Source organism: Muscardinus avellanarius (genome assembly GCF_963383645.1).
Source record: "Muscardinus avellanarius genome assembly, chromosome: 1".
In the NCBI taxonomy this organism is placed as follows: Eukaryota; Metazoa; Chordata; class Mammalia; order Rodentia; family Gliridae; genus Muscardinus; species Muscardinus avellanarius.
The window spans coordinates 183,515,216-183,540,938 of NC_137786.1; the positions used below are offsets into that span (position 1 = coordinate 183,515,216).

A 25,723-nucleotide genomic window follows, 5' to 3' on the forward strand; every position below is an offset into this window, starting at 1 on the left:
TATGTAATAAATATGTTAAATATATTTTGGAACATCAGACTTTCATAATAGCAGTTGCCCATAGGGAAGGAAAAAAATTACAACATTATCTAAAATCTGAATGACAATACAATGATTGGGGACTTCAGTTATAAAGGCCTTTCAATATATCTCACCAAAATGTTCAAATATATTTGTTTTAAATATCTTAAATGATTGAATGTTTATTCTCATAAAATATTTTTATTGTCACATGAGAAAAACTTAGAGTAATTCCATGGACAAGCAGTAACAACTCTCCTTCACTATATTTATTTTTTTCTGCTTTTCTTCTAATGGATTCCCTATCCTTTTATAGGGCAGAAGACATATGGGAATTGGAAATTTTTAAAAAATATAAAATAAATGGCACTAAGTAGGAAGTAAAATATGCCTGAGAGAATCATCAACATTCCAAATGTATTTCAGTAAGTTGAGTTTAATTACTTGATTTTTCAGATATATGAATAATCACAATGTTAGATCATAATAAAAACAATGTTTTATGGACAACACAATGAGATCTACCATCAAGTGCAAGATAACTGAGTAGGAGACACCAGCTTTCATTGCCTACAAAAAGCAGTAAGACAGCTATCTACAAAGAAAAATAGCCCTGGGAGAGCTCAAAAGTACAGTTAAGAACCTATAATACTACAGCATAGGGAGGGAGGGAGGAAGAGAGATGGGGAGGGAGGGAGGGAGAGAGGGAGGGAGGAGGGAAGGAAGGAAGGAAGGAAGGAAGGAAGGAAGGAAGGAAGGAAGGAAGGAAAGAAGGAATTTTCACACAGAAAGGATTACTGAGGAGACTGGCTTGGTGGATTTTTCGGGAGATGTCTAAGAACAAGGAAGAAGGATGGGAGCTATTCATGTCACACTGTGGTGCCATCATGGTATTCAGTGACCTACTTGGAGGAAGATCTTGTCAGCTTTTGCTTCTGAAGACCTTAGCCACTCCCAGAACAGCCATGGGCTCCCCAGAGCTTTCAGAGAAAAAGACCTTGCAGTACTCATTGCACTGACCACACCAGCCTGTTCTTTCTGGGGATGGAACACAGGGGCATTTGACCTCCGAGCTATACCCCCTGCCCTATTTTTTATTTTATTTTTTTATTTTGAAACAGGGTCTCACTAAGTTGTGGAGGGCCTCACTAAGTAGCTGAGGCTGGCTGCAAACTGCAATCCTCCTGTCTCAGCCTCCCGAATTCTGGGATTACAAGTGTGTGCCACCACACCCAGCACGGAGCCTGCTCTGAATGGACACCTGCAGCTTTCCCATGAGGTAACCAGCAGCCATTGCTACTACAGACCTCCAGGAAGGGGAGACACTGTTGCACCCCATCCTCACCTGACTTGTGCCAGGCAGAGACCAGAGCTGCCTCATCCTCTCAACCCTAACTCATCCTGAACCCAGGAAATCCAGCTGCTCTTAGCTCAGACCCTTGTTATATAAGACCCAATACATTCTAGTATCAGAGAGCCAAGACCTACTTTGAAACACCATATAATGTACTGAGATCTCCTCACACAATTCCCAGACCTAAATCAATTAAGAGATGCAAATATGCTGCTTCTGATCTAAAATGGGGGCTGATGTTTTATTGCAGTCATAAGCAATACATTTTCAAGCTCATTAGGCAAATTATTTCCCTTTAATCTGAAAGTTGTTTACCTGAAACTAGACTTTGAGTTTGGAAAAGTTGACTCAGAGTAGAGGGTTTAATAACTCCTCTGGGAAGAGGGCAGCATGTGCTTGTAGTCAATTTTAGAGATGACAGTGAGTTTGAGGATTAGTCTAGGGATTCATATACCCTATGTTTAGAACTGAAGATGAGGTACAGAGTTGAAGACAAAGCCCCAGAAGACTTGTGGGTGAGATACAATTCCTGCCCAACCCTCCTTCCCTAGAAGCCAAGTTAATACATCTATAAGTCATTCCCTACCCCCCCAAAATGGGGCAACAGAGAAACAGGGGATGCCATCAACTCTATCAGGGTCTTGCTAAGTTGCTGAGATCCTTGCTAAATTTCTGATGCTGGCCTCAAACTTATTTTATTTTTTATTTTGAAACAGGGTCTTTCTAGGTTGCTGAAGTCCTCACTAAGTTGCTAAGTCTGGCCTTGAACTGTAATTCTCCTGTCTCTGTCTCTCAAGTATGAAGATTATAGGTGTGAGCCATGACACCTGGCCTTTTTCAAATATTTTCAAGTAGTAGTTCATTAAATGCATATAGAAACATAGACACAGCGGAACAACTATAAATTTAGATTATTATGATAGATGATATATAGATAGTAGATAGATAGATGATAGATAATAGATAGATAGATGATAGATAGATACCCAAACAAGAATTATAAACTCTAATAAATACAGATTTTTTTCCTTTGGGAGCCTGAAAGTTCTGGCTCTTTGAAATTAAACAAAACTGACATTGTTAAATAAATTTTCTAAAATCTCTACTGTTTTATGGAAGCCTGGTGAATATCATCTGAATCTGTAGCATCACTGAGAAGGACCAACTGGCCAGTTTTCATTCAGAAATCAATGATGGACTTGAAATTAGTCTTTCTTTAGATCAGTCATGTTCTAAGATAATGTGAAAGAACAGAAAAACTCTAGGAATGGTGGGAATCTAACTTAAAACAGTGAAACTAGATCATATAAATGCGACTAAAGAAGGCATTTTAACTACACATTAAAAATTGCCATTATAACGTGAGCTACAAAGAGCAGTGCTGGAGGTATTACAATACCTGATTTGAAAATATACTGTAAATCCAGAGTAACAAAAACATCAAAGTAATGCCATAAAAACAGACACATAGACTAACAGAATAAAATAGAGGACACAGAAACAAACCCACAGAGCTACAGTCATCTGAGTTTGAACAAAGATGCCAAAAACATGTATTGGGAAAAAAAAGACAGCCTCTTTAACAAATGAAGCTGGCTAAACTGAATATCCATGTATAGAAGAATGTAACTAGCTCCATACCTCTCACCCTGTAAAAAAAATTACATTCAAAATGGATCAAAGGCCTAAGTATAAGACCTGAAACTTTGAAACTCCTAGAAGAAGACATATAGGAAACACTTCAAGATATAGACAAGGCAGCAACTTTCTCAACAGGACCCCTATATCTCAGGAAATAAAGAGAATCAATAGATAAGATGGTATCAAATTTAAATATGCTATGCATCTAATCAAACACAATCAAAAGTGTGAAGGGAGAGATTGCAGAATGGGAGAAAATCCTTGCCAGCTACTTTTTCATAAGAGAATTAATATCCAGAATATATAAACAACTCAAAAAACAATACACAAAAAAACAAATAACCCAATAAACCGGCAAATGAACAGAAAAGACACTTCTTAAAAAAGGCATACAAATGGCCAACAACTACACATAAAGTGTTCAGCATCTTTTGCCATCCTGGAAATGCAAATCAAAACTAAACTACACTGAGATTTCTTTTCATCTCAGTCAGAAGGCAATCATCAAGTACCCTCAGCAGTCCAGAGAGACCCTGTTTCAAAATGAAAAATAAAAATGGCTGAGGTGTAGCTCAGAGATAAAAATCCCCAGTACCTATCAACAAATTTAGGAAAGTGTCTAGATACAAAATCAATCTTAAAATATCAGAAACTTTTCTGTACAGCAACCATAAATCCACTGAAAAAGAAATTCAGAAAATACTTACACTCAGAATCTCCCACAAAAAAATAAAATACTTAGGAATAAACTTAACCAAGGAGGTAAAAGATCTCTACAAAGAAAATTATAAAACATCGAAAAAAGAAATCGAAGAAGATCTTAGAAGATGGAAAGATCTTCCATGTTCATGGATTGGCAGAATAAATATCATTAAAATGGCTATCCTCCCAAAAGTGATCTACAGATTTAATGCAATGCCCATTAAACTACCAAGATCATTCCTCACAGACATAGAAAATTGAGTCCTTAAATTTATTTGGAATAACAAAAAGCCCAGAATAGACAAAGTAGTTCTCAACAACAAAAACCCTGCAGGAGGAATCACAATACCTGACTTTAAACTATACTACAAAACCATTGTAATAAAAACACCATGGTACTGGCAAAAAAAAAAAAATTACATAAACCAATGCAGCAGAATAGAAGACCCAGAAACAAGTTCACACACTTTCAGCCAATTGATTTTTGACAAAGGGGCCAAAAACATACACTGGAGAAAAGATAGCCTGTTCAACAAATGGTGTTGGCAAAACTTGTTAACCATATGAAGAAAATTGGAAATTAATCCCACTTTCTCACCCTGTACATGAGTCAATTCAAGATGGATCAAAAACTTGGAAATTAAACCAGAGACCTTGAAGCTCCTTGAAGAGGGCATAGGTCCAACACTGCAACACATAGGCACAGATAAACATTTCCTCAACAAGACCCCAAAGGCACAACAAATTAAAAGGAGAATCAATACGTGGGATTGCATGAAACTGAAGAGTTTCTGTTCAGCAAAGGAAACTGTCAAGAACCTCAATCGAGAGCCAACAGAATGGGAGAAGATTTTTGCCACCTACACCTCTGATAGAGGAATAATATCTAGAATATACAGAGAACTCAAGAAACTCAACACTAAGAAAACAAAACATCCAATAAAAAAATGGGCAAATGAACTAAATAGACACTTCACAAAAGAAGAAATTCAAATGGCCAATATATGCATGAAAAAATGCTCACCATCACTGGCAATCAGAGAGGTACAAATCAAAACTACCCTGAGATTTCACCTAACTCCAACTAGAATGGCCATCATTCAAAACACAAACAACAACAGATGCTGACGAGGATGTGGAGAAGTGGGAACTCTAAGACATTGTTGGTGGATTGCAAATTAGTGCAACCACTTTGGAAAACAGTATGGAGAATCCTCAGAAGAATGGGAACAAATCTACCATTTGATAAGCAATACCACTTCTGGGTATCTACCCAAAAGAAAGTAAACCAAACTACCAAACTAATGCATGTGTATCTATGTTCATAGCTGCACAATTCACCATAGCCAAACTATGGAACCAGCCAAGATGTACATCAAAAGATGAATGCATTACAAAACTGTGGGATATGTACACAATGGAATTTTACTCAGCCATTAAAAGAAACCTTAATTACATCATTTTCAGGGAAATGGATGAAACTGGAGGACATTATGCTAGGTGAGATTAGTCAGTCACAAAAACTAAGAAATCAGATGCTTTCCCTAATATGAGAGAGCTAAGGAGAAATGGGTTGTAGGAGAAACTCTAGATGAAAAAGGAAATCCTATAGAGGAGCAAACAAGACAATCTAAATGAGGAGAAAGGAGTGGGGGGAGAAGGAAAATCTCTAAAATACACAATGTACTTAAACACATCGAAGTCAACCACTAAGTCAAGCAAGGGAAGGAGGGATAGAGAGGGAATGGGGTGGGAATTGGGTAGTGGTTAAATCAGTGATGTGTACATGTATGTACACACAAGTTTTTTACCCCAATATGATGTATGAATATAATGCACCAATAAAAATTTTTTTAAAAATCTCCAGTACCACCACCACCAAAAAAATAATACAAATAACAATGAATTCTTGAAAATATAGAGAAAGAAACTCCTTTTTCTGTGAATATATTCTTTGAAAATTCTTTTTAAATATTTTTTTCTTTTTATTGGTGCATTGTAGTCATCCATCTTAATGGAGTACAAGATGGTGGAAACATACATGAGCACATCACCCATTTAGCCCTTACCCAATTCCCACCTCATTCCCTCCCCTGCCCTTATTCTCATGTTTATCTTAGTGATTGACTTTGATATGTTTGTTAAAGTACATCATGTGCATTAGAGAATTTACCTCTCCCTCCTCCCATTTCCCTCAGTTGGGTTGCCGTATTTGCTTATCTATATAGTTTCTTCTTCTTTGTCTAGAGTTCTTTCTATGATTCATTTTCTCCCTAGTTTCCACATATTAGAAAGATCATCCAATTTCTTACTTTTTGTGACTGACTAATCTTACTTAGTATAATGCCCTCCAGTTCCATCCATTTTTCTGTAAATGACATAATTTTGTTTTTCTTTATGGCTGAGTAAAATTGCACTGTGTACATATTCCATAGCTCTGTAACCATTTCATCCATTGGTGGACATCTTGGCTGGTCCCATAGTTTGGGTATGGTGAATTGTGCAGCTGTGAACATAGATATGTATGCATTAGTTTGGTAGTTTGGTTTCCATTCTTCTGAGTAGATATCCAGCAGTGGTATTGCTGGATCATATGGTAAGTTCATTCCCATTCTTCTAAGGATCCTCCATACTGTTTTTCAAAGTGGTTACACTACCTTGCAATCCCACCAACAATGTTTTAGAGTTCCCACTTTATAACATCCTCACCAGCATTTGTTGTTGTTTGTGTTTTGAATGATTGTCCTTCTAGTTGAAGTACCTAATCTCAGGATAGTTTTGATTTACATCTTTCCGATTGCTAATGATGTTGAACATTTTTTCATACAATATTGGTCATTTCAAGTTCTTCTTTTGTGAAGTGTCTATTTAGTTTGCTTGCCCATTTTTGATTAGGTTGTTTTCTTAGTGCTGAGTTTCTTTAACTCTCTGTATATTCTAGAAGACTTGAGACTCTAGCCAGAGCAATAAGGCAAGAAAAGGAAATCAAAGTAATACAAATAGGAAAAGAAGGACTCAAACCTTCACTATTTGCAGATGACATGGTACTATACTTAGAAGAACCAACAAATTCAACCAAAGGCTTATAGAACTGATCAATAAATTCAGCATGGTGTCTGAATACAAAATCAATCTTAAAAAATTTAAAACTTTTTAATTTTTTTTACCAACCATAAATCAACCAAGAAAGAAATCCAGAAAACATTTCCACTCAGGATATCCCACAAAAAAACCCAAAATTCTTAAGAATAAACTTAACCAAAGAAGTAAAAGACCTCTACAAAGAAGATTATAAAACACTGAAAAAAGAAATCAAAGACCTTAGAAGATGGAAATATCCTCATGTTCATGGATAGGCAGAATAAATATCTTCAAAATGGCCATACTTTCAAAAGTGATCTACAGAGTAAATGCAATACCCATTAAATTACCAAGGTCATTCCTTACAGACATAGAAAAATCAGTTCTTAAATTTATTTGGAACAAAAATACCCAGAATAGCCAAAGGAGTTCTCAGCAACAAAAACCATGCAGGAGGAATCACAATACCTGACTTTAAAGTATACTACCAAGCCATAGTAATAATAAAAACATCATGTAATATTCATGTAACATCATGTAAAATTCAACAATTCAGAAGTTGGCTACTCCAGGACAAAGTAATTCAGAGCACCTGCCAACTCCAAGTGATATAAAAAAAGTCATCAAGACCATATTGGTTCCTTTTGAGTTATGCCCTCGGCATTTTTAATGGTTACTACCGTGGAGAATTAATAACAACAAACTCTTACAATGTAGAGACTATTACTATTACATATTACTATTAACATAGTAATAATAAAAACATCATGGTACTGGCACAAAAACAGGTACATAGACCATTGTAGCAGAATAGAAGACTCAGAAACAAATCTGCACACATATAGTTAATTGATATTTTTACCAAGGGGCCAAAAACATACACTGGAAAAAATAGCCTCTTCAACAAATGACGTTGGAAAAACTGGTTAACCATATGCAGAAAAATAGAAATAAGCCCCACTTTCTCACCCTGCACAAGCGTCAATTCAAGATAGGTCAAAGACTTGAAACTCAGATCAGAGACCTTACAGCTTTTTAAAGAGGGTATAGATCTGACACTGCAACACATAGGCATAGGTAAAAACTTTCTTAAAAAAACCCCAAAGGCACAAGCAATTAAAAGAAAGTTTAATGAGTGGGATTGCATTAAACTGAAGAGCTTCTGTAAAGCAAAGAAAACTATCAAATACCTCAACAGAGAGCCAACAGAATGGCAGAAAATTTTTTCCAACTATTCCTCCAGTGAGGCAATTTAAATTAGCGCAAACACTATGGAAATTAGCATGGAAGTTCCTCAAAAAAAAAAATAGAACTACCTTATGATCCAGCTACAAAACTTCTCAATATATATCTGAAAAAATTGAAGTTAGTACACTATAGAGATACATGCATGCCCATGTTAATCACAGTACAATTCACAATGACCAAGTTATAGGACCAACCTATGTATCTGTCAAAAGATGAATCGATAAAGAAAATGTGGCATATGCAAACAATGAAATTTTACTCAGTCAAAAGAACAAAATTAGGTTATTTGTAGGAAAACTGATGAAACTGGAGAATAGCATGTTAAGTGAGTTCAGCCAGACTCAGAAAATCAAGGGATGAATATATATATTTTTATATGTGGAGGTAAAGAGAAAATAGGGAAGAAAAGAGACTTCATGAAAATGAGGAGAGAAACAAGGAGAGTAGTGACAGACCAAGTGACATTGTGTGGGTATATGAATGTATCACTATGACTCTTGCTGTGATGTATAATTATAATAAACCAACAAAAACTAATTAAAAAGAAAATGTGTCATATACACAATGAAATGAAATATTAATCAAACATAAAGAACAAAATCATGTCATTTGCAAGAAAATGGTTGGAACTGAGGATTATCATGTTAAAATATGCCAAACTAGGAAAGACAGATAGTGAATTTTTCTCTCAGATGTGTAACACAAGAGAAACAATACAATACAAAAGCAGAAGGAAGATTACCAGAGCAGAGGAAGTAGATCAGGGATAAGAGGAGAGTAAACCAAGGTACTGGGAGTAGGTGGGAATGGTCAAAATGCATGCATGCCCAATCCGCCACAATGAAACCTATTATTCTGCATAATTAATATGCACTGATAAAAGTTGTTTTTGTAGAAATAACTCCTGACAAAGAGATATCAGAATCTATTACTATCTTATTTCATTGTTAAATCCTTAGGATTCAAAAAATTCAACAATTCTAAAGTTGGCTACTCCAGGACAAAGTAGTTCAGAGCACCTGCCAACTCCAAGTGATATAAAAAAAAAAAGTCATCAAGACCATATTGGTTCCTTTTGAGTTATGCCCTCGACATTTTAATGGTTACTGCCGTGGAGAATTAATAACAACAAACTCTTACAATGTAGAGACTAATGCTCTTTCTCAGAGAAACTCCCAGTTGAACGTATAGACTACATGGGTGCCATCCTTTAATCCAAGCTCTTCCTTAAAACTAGAATTAAATTTCATGACCTTTATAAACATTTTCTCCTTCTTCAGAATCTCACTGGTGACTATCTGAGACTCCTAGGCAAATAACTTCTCTTTCCCAGTTTTTCTTAGCAATAGGGAAGAGTGTGATGAATACTGGCTCAGAAGTGTCATGGTGAGTTTTCCTCACTGAGAGCAGCCCAATATTCAATTCTATGACTAGATTATTGTAGAATGAGAATTCCATAGGAAAAAAAGTCAATTCTTGCTAAAAAAGTACATTGATTAGCATTTGAACTGGGACTTTACAGGAAATGATAGTGATGTAATATGTCATACATGACATCAATTTAGCTGATCCTCTGCCTCTGACCCTTCTTCCAGCCCCTTGTATGGTCCTAAGACTCCACAAACAGAAGTTCTATTTCCTGTTGTTAAGATAAACTCTGTTGAGATCAAACATGGCATTTGCAAAATCATGGGATACTTCAGTTAACAAAACAATTTATATTCCTGCTCTACTCTACATTGCCTAGAAATTCTCCACTCTAAAAAAAAAAAAAAAAAGAAAAGAAAAGTCGCCGGGTGTGGTGGCGCACACTTGTAATCCCCACGCTTGGGAGGCAGAGACAGGAGGATTGTGCTGGTTCGGAGCCAGCCTTGCTGGCTTAAGAGACCCTGTTTCCAAATAAAAAATATAAAATAGGTCTGGGAGTGTAGCCCGGAAGTAGAAGGGCTTCCAGGAACCCCAGTACCACCAAAAAAAAAAAAAAAAAGAAAAAGAAAGAAAAAAAAAAGTTACAGATTTACCTGCTAATTTGTAATCTCAGTACTTGTGAGGCTGAGACAGAAGGATCACAGGTTCGAGCACAGCCTCAGCAAGTAGTGAGACTCTCATTAATCTAGCAAGACCCTATTTCAAAATCAAAATTAAAAGTAGAGCTTGGGGTGTAGCTTGGAGGTAGAATGTCTCTGAGTTCAATCCCTAGTACATAAATAAATAAATAAATAAATAAATAAATAAATAAAATTTACTTTAAAAAACACTAGAACTGTAACAACAGATCTGATCCAAATGTACTTCTCTTCTGGTTTTCCTGTTTGGTGTGAATTAATGAACTTGGGAAATGGTGAGCAATAAAGGATGCACTTTCTAATTCAAGAAAGCTCTGCATGGAATGCCAAGATTGAGGGCCATATTCTCTGTGCTTTAAGAGCTGTACTAAAATCATAGGAACTAACAACCTAGAGACCAGTTCTAATCTTTTTTTTTTCCTACTGACCATAAGAAAAACCACATGCATTGAGAAACTGACCCTGCCCACCCCAGGAGGGATTGATTGGCCCAATATATATCCAGAGAGGAATGGGAAGGATGAGGAAAAGAGAAACTGGCCTAAAGAATGATTACAACATTTAGCCTCTGATATATTTTTTAGTATGATTTTATTCCTTAACTTGCCTCAGCAGGAAAAACATAACAGTAGGAAAAATGGGGACTATTTTTCTCTGATATTATCAGTTGTGATAAATATGCTAGCCAAAACCATCTTTCCTTTGCAAGCAAAAATGTCTAGTACATGTGAGTCGGGGACCACCATAGGGGCAAAGGGCAAATGCACTTCTGGGCTTTGGTTCCTGGCATGACAGCTGACCCAGGAGGCTGGGCACGTGGCACTCCCAACCAGTGCCAGCTCTGCCTGGCTGAGTTCAAGGTGCCTTGCATGCATGCTCTTGAACAATGCAGCAACTTCTCATCAGCACAAGCACAAGGCTTGAGGTGAACACACCTGAAGACAATTCACAGCTCCATCCCACAAGTAACCAATGAAACGCGCTCCCTTCTGACATCTTCTTGTGAGAGCTGTGTCTCCCTTCCCACAAGGAAGCCCTGACACACGCCTTGCCTGTGTGTTCACTCGCCTGACTCAATTTCATTTCCACGACATGGGTCCAAAGATCCCAGTGTCTAACATCGTGCATCCTAGTCATATCATCTTTTCCTGATCTCACCTAGCCCTCATATAACACAGGGCCCGAGCCCCAGCCGCAACCTCAAGGCCACCTACTGCAGGGGCAACGAAGGCTGTGGATCTGGGCGTCGTCCTGAGAACAGGCACCACAACATCAACCTGAATCATGATTAGCTACCAGGATGACTCAGGGATTTTCATTCCCAAAGGTGATTTAAATCAAAAGTAAAATATCTCACAAAACTCTGTATAAGCGGTTCCCTTGGTATCCAGGAAGCTCAGGAATAACAAGAGATAACAGGCTCACCTCACTGTATAAAAACACACAGGCTTGTCAGTGTGGAACACAGAAACCAAGTCTTGCAGTCAGACATGAAGAAGCTCGCTTGTCAGACTGGAAATATACTCTGTGTGTGCTTCCGGGGCATTGGGAATCCCGACTAACTGTCCAAGAGGTGCTTAGTAAGTTCTATTTACCTTTCAGGCTGTTGTAGCAAAAAAAGAAAAAAGAAAAAAAAAAGATACAAGACTGCTGAGGAATGGGTTTCAGTTTGGGGACTGTGAGGAGGATGGGGGCAGTTTACTTCTGTCAGAGATGGGATGGGAAGGACTGGTTGGCTCTGACTTAGAAAAGCTGGATGGTTTTGTTGGTACTTTATTCTGTGTGTGGGCGTCGGGGGATAATGGGGATGGAACCTAGGGACATTCTACCTCTGACCTACACCCTCAGCCCTATTTTATATTTTGATACAAGGTCTCACTAAGTTGCAGAGGATCTCACTAAGTAGCTGAGGTTGTCTGCAAGCCTTGCTGAGGTTGGTATTGAACCCGTGATCCTTTTGTCTCAGCCTCCCAAGAACTGGGATTATAAGCATGCGCCACCATGCCCCGCTTGTTGGTGTTTTATTATATGCGAAAACCACAGCAAGGACTTGAGAAAACCAAGAAGCCTCTGAAAAGGCACACAAAGTTTGACGTGACTGAAGTTTTCCTAGGAACAGATATTTAGCTTTCACTGGATTTTTCAGAATGGTTCCCATGCCTCTCCCTTTCCAGAGGTTAAGAATACTTCTTAAGTTATTCACTGAAGTTGTTTGTTTATACATAATGAATAAACACAACAATAAATGTCAAATATGCCTGAATTGAGAAAACATTATTCATCCTAACACCCCACATTTTCTCATAAGAGTGAACTTTTCAAGAAAGTTATAGTGAAATAGATAAGTACTAAGAAATCACAAGTGAGGAGACAGTATTGTTTAGGCTGAAATCTATATAATTAGCCTACCTGGTTTAAATCCTGGCTTCACTACTTTGTGAATTTGACAAACTATGCACATTCCTATGTCTCAGTTTCTCCAGTATGAAAATGGGAAAAATAGCTAGAATGGTGGTACATGCCTGTAATCCCAGTATTTGGGAGTCTGAGACAAAAGGATCACAGGTTCAAGACCAACCTCAGCAAGTTAGCAAGACTAAGCAAACTAACAAAACCCTGTTTCAAAACAGAAAATAACAGCTGGGCATGGTGGCACATGATTGTAATCCTTGTGCTTAAGAGGCTGAGACAGGTGGTTTACAGGTTTGTAGCCAGCCTCAGTAACTTATCAAGGCCCTTTGAAACAGTGAGACCCTGCTTCAAAATAAAAATAAAATAAAATAAGGCTGGAGGTGTAGGTCAGAGGTAGAATTCCCCTGGATTCAGCCCCTAGTACCCCAAAAATACATAAATAAAAAATAAAAAAGTCCTGGAGGTATATCTCTTAGAGGTAAAATGTCTAGGCATTTCATATACAAAATGGGGGAGATAACTATTATTTATTAAATAACATGTAAAACAATAAATCTTGATACATGGGAAGTATTCAAATAATACTGGGTTATTAATATTTAAATTTCAGATTTAAGAAAAATCTTAGTAGTCAGAATTTTCTTTTTAAAGAGAGCCACAAATTTTTTCTCAGGGAGAAAAATTAGAAGTCAAATATTTATTACTAAAATTTTGTTACTTCATTTTTCCTGGAACTGATAGTCATATCTAGTTCTATTTTAAGTATGAATACACTAAATACCGATTTTATCAGTAATCCTCAAACTTGAAATTAATTCAAGTAGAAATTCTTTTGAAATGCAGAAGAATGTTTCCAATTGAAAAATGATGAGAAGTATCCATCTAATGAAATAGAACTTTTTAAAAACCTTCAAATTACAATGCATTAAGCATGCCTTAAAAACTTTATAGGCAAGTGTGAACTTACATCAATACTATCTAATGAGACAAATTTTCTATCATAGGAGAGCTGTTAAAAAAAAAAGGCTAGACTCTGCTCACTGGCTTTTGGGCTCTTCTAGAGCTATTAAACCTTTCCATAGCCGGGTGTGGTGGCACACACTTGTAATCCCTGCGCTTGGGAGGCTGAGACAGGAGGATTGCACGAGTTCGAAGCCAGCCTCAGCTACTTAGTGAGGCTCTCAGCAACTTAGTGAGACCCTATTTCCAAATAAAATATAAAAAATGGTCTGGGAGTATAGCCTGGAGGTAGAAAGCCTCTGGATTCCACCCCCAGTACCACCAAAAAAATAAATAAAAATTAAAAAAATAAACCTTTCCATAGCTGTTCAAAGTGGAAACTGTCATAATTTTAATGACAGTGGGAAGACTTGATCAATTTTAGAAATAAATCTAAAAGAATGTCTTACTATCTTTAGATAGCACATAATTCTGAACAACAAACACTTTACAAGCAACATTTTACTAAGAGTATTTTAGTGCAATACCTGAAGATCCCAAAGTTTAGTTTGGTTTTAAGCTATTATAGAGAGAGATAAAATCATAACAAAATAGGTCCCATCTACCATAAGCCCGTGGTATCTCAGGGATGCCTGTGTTTAAAACTCCTTATTAACCCCTTATATGAGCTAGCCTGAACACAACTTAGGGCTCTTTTTCTTCCCTGCTGATTCCTCAGATTCCTCCTTTTCCCCAAAGTTCTGTCCTGTGTCCTTGCTTTCACCCATCATTCTCCTTGAGTGGTCACAGTTGTTCCCACATCCTATCCCATCGTCTGGGTATCAGGATCACTAGCTCTGTGCAATGACATCTACCACTCCCTCCAGCTACATTCAACACTTTTCTTCTAATCACCCCTAATCCGGGCTTTCTGTTTTTACTAAAATCACTACCTCACAACAACATGTAAACAAATAGAGCAGAAAATTTGCTTCCTTTCTTCTCCCAATTACATCTTCTACTTTTGAACTCCATGATATTAATTTTGGCATGTATATGCATATACAGGTGTGTGTGCCTGCGTGTATTTTAAATGTGTCAAATCTCCTTAGGAAAGAGACAGAGTGAAATTAAATCAAACTGCCTAGTCTCATACTATCACTATTCTAGTCTTCCAGGCTTTGGGATATTTTTCATGACTATTCCCTTTCACCATCCCTACCTTTGTTTCTTAGTTAAAATCCTTATCTCTGAGCTGCATATGATAGCGCATGCCAGTAATCTCAGTTCTTGGGAGGCTGAGACGGGAAGATTGCAGGTTTGAGGCCAGCCTCAGCAACTTCAGGAGATCCTATTTCAAAATGAAAAATAAAAGAGAACTGGCAGTGTGGCTCAGAGGTAGAATGCCTCTGGGTTCAATTTCCTGTTCTACTATTACTACTACTACTACTGCTACAACAACAAATAATAATAATAATATTATTATTATTATTATTATTATGTCTATAACAAGAACTATTTCTGAAGTTCTTCCCAGCACCCAAAGCTCTTCACAAATAGCACACCCCAAACTTTGAATAGTTTGCCTCTCCTAATCTCTTCCATTTACCCCTGCTCTTACCAAAAGAATGTTCAGACTCCAAAATATGCTGAGCTGCTCTGACTCAATTCTTGCTCATTTGTTCCTTTACCTGAAGGATGCCCCTAGAATCCATCTTTCACTTTCTGAGTTTTTTTCCATCTCAGTTAATCATAAAGGTGAACTACTCCCTACAGGATACAAAACAAACCCCTTAAAATAGAATATTAGAACTTCCATTTTCTAGCCCAGATGAACACATCTAGCCACATTTTTTATCTTTCACTCACAGACAATATTATCCTTATATCCAGACATAAAGGAACCCTGCCTTATCTCCATTTTTCAAAGCTCAGGAGTCAAAGGGTGTGCCTGCCTATAGCTCAGGCTCCCCAGCCCTTCTAGACCACCTGCAGGTTACAGGACCTACTACATTCCTTGTCCAAAAGATTCCCGGTTGACTCCCAGAGTTTACAAGAACCTCTTTCCCAGATCATTCTTGTTAGGATGAAGCACGCTGCTGATGTTCTAACATCTAGGCATTCAGAGTAGCCAAGGGCTGGCTGTCTGCAAGGGTATAAACAGAGCTTTGCTTGCCAGCTGCCAAGTCCAGGCCTATGCAGCATTGTGTGAGGGCTGGAAATAGGTTCTCCTCACCCCACTGTATTCCCGCCTAGAATTCTAAAGATCCCAAAGATTCTTCTTTCTTTAGCATTGCAAAGATATAATTGTTAAGGAGAAAGGATAGAACATATTTTATTCATTTGTTGTACTGGTTTTTTAACTTTTAAATGTTTCATCATATGCAGGTATGTGGCCTTCTATTAGTTATTCTTGCCCTAAACCTTGTTAGTATCAAAGGCAGACTCCCTTCTAGGAAGCCTGCTCTTAATAGTACCACAAATTTATAGTTATTTAATGCCTGGTCTTTCCCACACCTCAGAAATGTTACTAGGCTATTCCTTCAGTCTTCAATGCTTGAGAGTCTCCTTGTACTTCTGAAGAATCCTTCAAGAGGATGAAAGGTAAAAATTGTACTACTTTCTTTTTAATAGTGCTCTGGAAGTACTAGCCAATAGAAATAGAAAAGAGAAAGGAATGAGAAATACTACATAGAAGAAATAAGGGAGAAAATTCACATCTTTTTAATGTGAATATATTTGAAAAACCTATTATAATCAACCAAAAACTATTTATAAATGGTAGGAAAGTATGGTAAGGAAGACTGATATGCAATTAATTTATAAAAATCAAGTTCTCTTGTAAGTAAGCAATACTTAATTAGATCACAAAATGAAAAAGAAGTTCACTTATAATACTGACAAAAAGATAAAATAGCTATAAATATATTTAAAAGAAATATGTAGAGTATGTATTCATAAAGTTTAAAGAAAACACTAAAACTCTAAGCAAGTCTTTAAGGAAATACATATTTTATTCATAAAGATTCTATTGTAAAAATGTCAGTTCTTCCAAAATTAACATGTTAAATCAATGCAATAGCATTTCAAATGCAAATAATATCTTATGCTTAATAAAATAATGCTAGTTTATCTGAAAATTTATACATGTGAGAATAACCCTACCAGATATTAAAATGAATTATACAGCTATTATATTTCAAAATGTGTTTCTTGTTCTGGAAGAGATTGCAAAAAAATTAAAAATTGACTCAAGTACTTAAGTATATTTTAGTATGCAATAGAGCTAGAGTTTCAAACCAATAGAATTAGCCGGAAAATTATTTTACCAACAAGTTACTTTACGTGGCTAGCCATTTGGAGAATTAACCAAAAAGAGTTGATTACCTCATTCCTTGTGTCAAAATTTAATTCCAGACAGATCACAGGTTGTAACATAAAAATGAAATCCTATAAAGATCTAGAATGAAACAAGAGATGATTTTTAATCATATGAAATTGAGAATTGTTTACTTAACCATGTAAAAATTCAAAATAGAAAATATTTGGCACTAACCTATTTAAAACTTAATACATAGCACCAAGAAAAACAAAAGGCCATACCAACATTAAAGGACAAGTGAAAAACTGAAAAGTCAGAGTTAAGAGAGATTTTTTTAAAGAAGTTTATTAAAAAGATAGAAATACAGAAGACAGTTACAGCCTCATGTACCCAAGGGTAACATGAAGGGGTGGTTCAAACGAATTCACCCGTTAAGAGAGATTTTTAAATAGATAAACTGTAAATTGGTATGGTCAAAGAAAACTGAAAAATAATTGCAGTCTACAGATCAAGTGGAGAGCTCATTTATCAATCACAATCAAAAGAAAAAAATGAACATATACATTTTAACTGAAACTCTACTTCCAGTGGTTACCTCTATCTGTACACATGCACAAAGATATTTATTACAGCTTTATTTGAAATATGAAAATTATAAACATTAAAAATTAAAATATTTATAATTAAACATATAATTAAAATTATGAACTTTTTTTGTGGGTCTAGGGATGGAACCCAGGGGCATTCGACCTCCGAGCTACACCCCCCTGCCCTATTTTTTTTTATTCTTTATTTTGAAACCAGGTCTCACTGAGTTGCATAGGGCCTCACTAAGTAGCTGAGGCTGTCCGTGAACTGCGATCCTCTGGTCTCAGCCTCCCAAATGCTGGGATTACAAGCGTGTACCACCATGCCTGCTAAAATTATGAACATTTAAATGTCCATAAGAGAGGATGCAATAAATTATGATACAGATTACAGAAAGGAATGTTATAGATTTATACAAGTTGCTTTGGTAATGCATGCTAAGTATAAAAAGAAATAAGGTCCAAAACTGTATGGCCTCATTTATGCAGAAAAAAGTATGCATGTCTCTTCAGATTTGTCTATATTAAATCATCTTTTAAGACATAAAAGGAACTGTTCACAGTGGTCACCATTAAGCAAGTGTTTTGGGGATAGGAGAACACTTGTTTTGTTTCATTTTCATTTATAGTCCTCTGTGTCATTTGCAAACTTTACCAAGTGGCCTTGTTGCATTTATAATTTAAAATATTCAGCCTAGTGTTGAGAACAGTTCAGCATTTCTTCTTTAAAGACTGCCAGTCCCCTACCCACACACACACCACCCTTCCAGCAGGCAGGTAGAATCAAGGGATTCCTCTTTCACAGCACTATTGACACTGAATTGCAACTAGTTATTTAAGTATATATTTTGCCTACCAGCCTATGAGCCCATTAAAGGCACACATTTTTTTTTTCATTTTTGTGTCACCACCATTTAGCATAGCATCCAATATACTGCATGCAAATGGACAATATCTATGTGATAAGCAAATAAGAATCAGTGAATGAAGATTTTCCCATTTCTACCTCCCACAGTCAGTCTCTCCCTCCTATGTATCTCAGCACCCTGCACACCCACTCATACTCAGGTCACTGCCCATGTTGTTGTTGTTGCTCTTGTTATTGCTGCTGCTGCTGCCGTTTTCTGGTACTGGGGATTGAATTCAGGTGCATTATACCTCCAAGCTACACCCCCAACTATATTTTATTTTTATTGTGAAACAGGGTCTCGTTAGGTTGATAAGAGTCTACTACTTGCTGAGGCTGTCCTCAAAACTGCCTTAGCCTCTCAAATACCGGGATTACAGACATGAGCCACCATACCCAGAGCCCGTCCATTAGACTCCATGACAACAAAGTGTAGCTCCCTACCTGCCTTTTAGCACAAAGGATGCTATACAGCCCAGTTAGGGCCCAAATACATGCACTTATTAAACTGGAAATATTATTTACTGTTAACATGAAAATAAGGCTTTTCTGAGGAAATCTATGCCCCCTTTTCTAAAAAGAAATGCACTCACACCTTCAAGTCTGTTTTATCAAAATGAAGTCCATGGCTAAAGACAACCTTTAACCATTAGGAATGCAAGTCCACATTTCTGTCATCTGGTGCTGGACCCAAGTCATAAGGAGCTTTTGTTTTTAAGCATCTAATCATTTTTAAGCCATATTTTGTCTTTTCACAACAGGCAAAAAAAACAAAATGGCAAGAGGTAATCGTACTACAGTGACCGAATTTGTCCTCATGGGATTCACAGACCGTCCTGAGCTGCAGCTCCCCCTCTTTGTGATGTTCCTGGTAATTTATCTCATCACCCTGGTGGGAAATCTTGGCATGATCCTGCTCATCAAGGCAGATTCGAGGCTCCACACCCCCATGTACTATTTTCTTAGTCACCTAGCATTCATCGATCTTTGTTATTCATCTTCCATTGGGCCCAAGATGCTGCAGAATTTATTGGTGAAGAGAAAAACCATCTCCTTCTCGGGCTGTTTTGCTCAGCTGTATTTCTCCAGTGCTCTGGCCACTACTGAGTGTTTCCTCTTGGCCACAATGGCCTATGACCGCTACATGGCTATCTGCAACCCCCTGATTTACACCGCCATTATGACACAGAGGGTCTGCAAGGAGTTGGCCATAGGAGTCTACACCTACGGCTTCCTGAACTCTGTGATACAGACAGTACTGACTTTCCAGCTGTCTTTCTGTGACTCCAATGTGATACACCACTTCTATTGTGCTGACCCCCCTCTCCTTGCCCTATCCTGCTCTGACACCCACAACAAAGAGAAGCAGCTGTTGATTTTCTCTGCAGTGAACCTCACCGGATCCCTTCTGACGGTCCTCGTCTCCTACATCTGCATCCTTTTCTCCATTATAAAAATCCAGTCTTCGGAGGGCAAATGCAAAGCATTCTCCACCTGTGCCTCCCACCTCACCGTGGTCACCATCTTCTATGGAACGCTATTTTTCATGTACCTGCGGCAACCGCAAGCAGAGAATTCATGGAAATGCAACAAAGTGGTCTCTGTGTTTTATAGTCTTGTAATTCCCATGCTTAACCCTCTGATCTATAGCCTGAGGAACACAGAAGTAAAAAACACCCTGAGAAAAATGCTGGAGGGCAAAGGGTCTTAGTGAGCAAGTTTTCAGGAAGTGACACTGTGAAAAGTATGATATGCTAATGTGATAGAATAAACTTAATTGAAAGATATAGGCCAATGATTGTCCACTCACAAAGCACAGTTAATCCAACTAGAGGTTTTTAATGATCCAAAATACTGAGCCACTTGCTTGACATAGTAATATTTAATTCAGTTATCATGGACTAATGAGAATTGATTTACCATGTCAATAGCTATGTCTGTCCTTTATATATTGAAAATGAAGTGACGATTATCAATTTGATAATAAATTTAAAAAGACCTTCAAAAGCAACAATCTGGATGAGACTACACAATAATAAAGACAATAATAAATACAATAATAAATACAATAAATAATAAAATAAAGACAATAAATAAATAATAAAGACAATAAAGACTACACAATAATAAAGACAATAATCACAATAAAATAATAATAAAATCCATTAAAATCTGTTTTTAGAAGCATCTTCCAGCTTAAAACAGGCTGTAGCTGTATCAAGTCATTTGTTAGTCTTAAGAAGCATTTCTTCATAACATCTGGCTGTAAATGGTGGTTAAATTTCAAGACCAGCTCACAAAAGTTTGTTTAATCCAAATGTAGTTGAAATACTGTGTGCTTTAAGTGAGCAATAGTGAAATATAGTATTGTAGTAATAATAGGAGAACAAAATAAAAGAAAAACTATGGTTCAATTAATGTGAAGATAATAAAGGAAAACATTTTATTTTTAGAAGATAAAGTTTAATTAGAAGACAAAAAGAGGTTTAGGGTATTTTCAGAGATGTTAAAACTAGTTATTTGCTGAGTGTGGTGTCACACACCTGTATGCTCAGTACTTGGAAGGCTAAGACAGGAGAACCACAAGCTCATGGCCAGCCTCAATAACTGAGTGAAGCTTAGGAACTTATCAAGACCTTCTTTCAAAATAAAAATTAAAATAGGGATGAGAGTGTAGCTTGGAAATAGAATGCCCCTGGGTTCAATCTTTAGTGACGCCCCCCCAAAAATAGTAATTACTCAATAGTCAGAGTTTACTTTTTTTAGTTTCTAGAAAGTGCAGCTACAGTGATTTTTTTTTTTATTCTGTGAGGAGGGGTGAGAAATAGGGAGAAAAAGAAAGAAAAAAAAGGAGAGTTTCCTGAGATAACCAGGCAAGGTATACACATTTCTGCATGCTTGTAATCCCTGCGCTTGGGAGGCGAAGACAGGAGGATAGCTCAGGTTCAAAGCCAGCCTCGCTGGTTTAAGAGACCCTGTTTCCAAATAAAAAGTATAAAAAAGAATAGGTCTGGGAGTGTAGCCCGAAGGTAGAAGGGTTTCCAGGAACCCCAGTACCACCACAAAAAATAGAGAGAAATAAAATTATTACATTAAATAATTTCATTGATCTAAAGAAATGTTAGTTTTGCAACATTTTCCATATTCTTTATTTGTTCCCATAGATCTGATATTCCTATTTCTTGGAGGAATATGTATAATATATGTGACATATAAAATATATATATTCATTTGTTATGGGGATAGATGAAAGAAAATGATTTTGTTAATTTTGTTTTTATCTAAACAAGAAATGAGAAAAACTCTATGACTTTTCTATTTCTCAATTCTAATATTCCTTTCAAAAGGATGATTCTTATGACCCACAAATCATTAGGTGTTCCTCCTAAACTGTTTTCAAAGGTGATTGCTATTGTGTGACTTTATAAATTGTTAAGAAACAAATTTCACCAATTGAGTATAAGTAAGTTTAAAATTAATCAAGAAAATAAGAGATTTATGTTTTCCCCAAGTTAATGCATCAGATAATAAGATGAGATCTCATGTATTATTGTTTGTGATTGTATCACAGAGGGAAATAAAAATAACTAGATATTTTTAAATGCTTTTGCTTATTTCAGAAAGAATAATTTAAAAATAAATATAATTAAATATTTAAAATTGTATTTACTTAATTCAGAAAGCCTATCTGAAGATTCAAATTACAAATTGTATTCCTAATCATTTGGGGATAAAGTGTTGGTTCTAGTTAAAAAGAAAAATACTAGCAAGACAAAGGAATACAGTAAGGAAAGGAAGGAAGCCAGTCAAGAAGACAGAAGAGGTTACCTAGGTAATGGGCAAGAGAGGAATAAGCAAAGTGGATCAGACAGTGCTGAAAAATAATATGAGCCTGGGTCAGACTCCTTGAGATCAAGCAGATTATCATCTTCACCTCAGCACCTACCACAGCATCTGACGCAGAAGGGACACATCATTTTGCTGAGCTGAACGGACTCTTCCATTTTTATTACTATTTCCAATGGCTGTGTAGGCAAGGTGCTCAGTGATGGCCCTGTGTTTTGGAAATAATAGAAGCTATTGGAATTATGACGGAAATACTGTTTTTCAATATTTCTCCAACAAGGCTAATATCTATAAGGCAGGAAGACATAAAAAGAAAACACAACTTGACCAGGGAAAGGAATGCATTTGGAAAGTTAATAATTGGGAAGATGGTAGGAGCTGGATCTGATGATAGGTCATGATAGGCAAGAGACATTTGCTATTGAAAGAAGTGATAATGAAGATAAAAATGGGAAGGTAGGAACACTTAGATGAAAAACTGTGATTCCAATCAAAAGCCACACTTATTTCTTAATTTTTTCTCAAAGTATTTCCAAGTCAGTTTAATTCAGAAAGTGAAATAAAAGCTCATTGAATATCACATTTTAGTACACACCTCTAAGCAACTGAATTATTTATGATTTCAATGGAATATTCGGTGCAAAGTTTTCAAATACTTCATAACTGAAGAAGCTATGTGATGGGGTCTCTCCATCACACCTTCCCAGCTATTGAAGTCCTGTCCTTTGCTCAACATACTTTCTTGATTCTCCTATAAAACAAAGCAAAAATGTAAGAATACAAATTGTGAAGTATATGAGTCCATATTATCCTTAATTTCCTAAAAACCTGAAAAAGCAAAAAAATTATGAGGATCTGAACAGCTACATTTTGAACTTTTATCTATTTTCCCTTCTCATTGATACCCCTTTGCCTTAATAAATTTATCTCCCTGACTCTACCCTTAAAAAGAAAGGTCTCAGGTGAAGAATTCTCCAATTAATTATCTTCACTTTTCAAAGTATATGGAGAATTACATACATGAGTAATATTAAAATGGCAATATTTTATCCAAAAAAGAATCCAACAGGATTATGCTTTTGTGCACTTATTAATCAATACACAGAATGATTATACTAATTCCTTAGCCCTAAATACATATCTTCTGAATATTAAATGTTACCAAAATAATAATAGTTTTACTGAATTTTTATAGTACAATATTTCACTGAAAGTGAAAAATAAAACTGTTCCTATATATAAAATACAAATTCATTTTCCTCATGATAATCCTAAAACTAAATTTTTGACAGTTTTCACCACATAGGAAGTTTCCACCAAGAACTCTAATATGTAAATGAACTAAACTATATGACATATGAATATGTATATATAAATTTATATGCTTTAGCCCATAAAGTGCTGAATTTTTCAATCAGTATAGATTTATTTTTTATTTTATTTTATTTTATTTTTTTGGTGGTACTGGGGTTCCTGGAAGCCCTTCTACTTCCGGGCTACACTCCCAGACCTATTTTTACGTTTTTATTTGGAAACAGGGTCTCCTAAGCCAGCGCACGCGGCTGGCTTCGAACCTGCGCGATCCTCCTGTCTCTGCCTCCCAAGCGCGGGGATTACAAGCGTGCGCCACCACGCCCGGCTCAGTCAGTATAGATTTAAATTTCTCATTTCTCTTCCTTTAATACTCTACTGGTTTGTCATGACTGAACATGCCAAAGGGTTTTTCTATTATGTTGATCACGGAAATGAACCAGGAGAGACCCCCAACGACTTCTTTGCTTTTCTTCACATTGTTTGATGTACACATATTGGAGAAACTTAAGTAGTTTAAAATCTCAAATGTGTGCTCACATTTTCAACTCTGCCCTGGACGTCTAGTTCTGGCATTCCTGGATTAGCAGAGTAGAATAGGAAAGTGTTAATCCTGTGCTCATGAATAGCTCTGCCTGCAATTAAGTGGTGCATCCACCAGAGATAGGAGCCACTGATGTCAGAACTTGGGGAGTTTAAGCTCCTGGGAAAGTGGCAGATGTAGTCTGCTCTTACAACCAGAATGCTATAAATACCTTTTATAAATAACTAGAACTTCTACCTCTGGCAAGAAAGAGGGAAAACAGGAAAGAGAAAAAGATCATTGTTATTATTATTTTTAATCAAATAAGCATTTCTTAGGACTCTGAAGCAACTTAACTGTCCTAACAATTTACAGAAGGTTTTATTCTGTGGACAAAAACCAAAACAGTTCTAATCCCACCAGTTTACTTTCTCTGGTTGGGTGTGTGGCCACTATGGCACCTGGATACTTATCAACCTTCTGCTTCTGCTCCTTGCTGTAGTAATATGGTTTGCTGGATCTATCCAACATAGAGCGAGGATAAGGGATAGAAATGATAAGGAATAGAAAATCAGTCCACTGAGAGCTACAGAGGTGGGGGCAGCATTCTACTTCTCTGGTTGATCCAGACATCTGCCGGCCTCCTCCGGCCCAAGAAAGAACAATGCAAGGTGAGCAGTGGGATTGAAGCCAAGGTGATTTGGGGGACAATGAGAGGGGAAATGTCTCTCTTTTTCCTGATCCTCTTTCTCGGTCTTTGCTTGGACTAGCACTAAGTCTGGAAGAAGCTGAAAGGAAATAATGCAAGTCAAGGTTCTACAGACACCTCTTTCTCCACCTCCTTCCCCTCCAATGCTCTTTTCACCCAGGAGAGCTGCTAGAATGGGAATTCCACACCCTCTCTGACCTAGGAGGAGAGTGACCAGGAGCCAGAGATGAGGGCATCCAAAGCTGGACAGGAGGAGAGGGGAAAGGGCAGGTATGGCCGTTGACATCCCATGGAAGTCTTGGCTACCTCTCTACTGCTCAAGGAAGAGAGTAAAGTCTTTCACGGTGTCGATGAACCATGCAGAAAAATTCAGTGCTGGCTTTTAAATGCAGTAGCTGCCTAACAGAAGTTAACCAAATCCTAGTTTAATCTGCTCAAGCTCTCTTACACACTCACTCTCTCCTCCCTTTCTCCTCCCCCATCTTCTTCACTACATAGATAATGCTACTGGGTCCATAAACTCAAAATTTTAATAGTTAGAGCAGTCCTCATGTTCTACTTTACAGCCACCTTCTGCTTTCCCTGGTTTTGTACATGGCATTTCCCCCAATCACCTGGTCCAAGAAAAATAATTACTTCGATTGTTTCCATATGACCCTCACATTTCAGAGAGAAGACAAAAATTTCCCCATTATTCACCTGTGCGTTAATGGAAGACTTATCGCATTAATCCTTTTCCCTTTTATTCTTATTACCACCTTTGTCGGTACTCTGTACCTGAACCTCCCTGGGGTCTCTCCTTCTAATCCCCTCAAATCAAAGATCCTTAGTAAATTCATTTGTAGTGTATGATAATATTAACATTTTAGATCAATGGGGGAAAGAACAAACTGATATGAGAAACAAATGGGGCATGAACACAATTCTGCATTTTATTTTACATCACATCAAAGTAAATCAAGACTGATCAAATCTTAATGCAATAAGCTAAAAAGTACTTTAGCTGAGCATGGTGGTACATGCTTGTAATCCCAGTACTTGGGAGGCTGAGACA

General features: G+C 36.9%; 1 protein-coding gene across 1 annotated transcript; it reads left to right on the forward strand.

Annotated features, from left to right (window-relative positions):
• Positions 1 to 19,055: 19,055 nt before the first annotated feature.
• LOC308261991 (olfactory receptor 5M5-like) lies at positions 19,056 to 19,991 on the forward strand (the record flags this gene model as incomplete). The annotated part of the gene is made up of 1 exon (XM_080694234.1): positions 19,056 to 19,991. The coding sequence occupies one exon, from the start codon at positions 19,056 to 19,058 to the stop codon at positions 19,989 to 19,991; it is 936 nt and encodes a 311-aa protein (XP_080550360.1).
• Between the last annotated feature and the right edge of the window lie 5,732 nt (positions 19,992 to 25,723).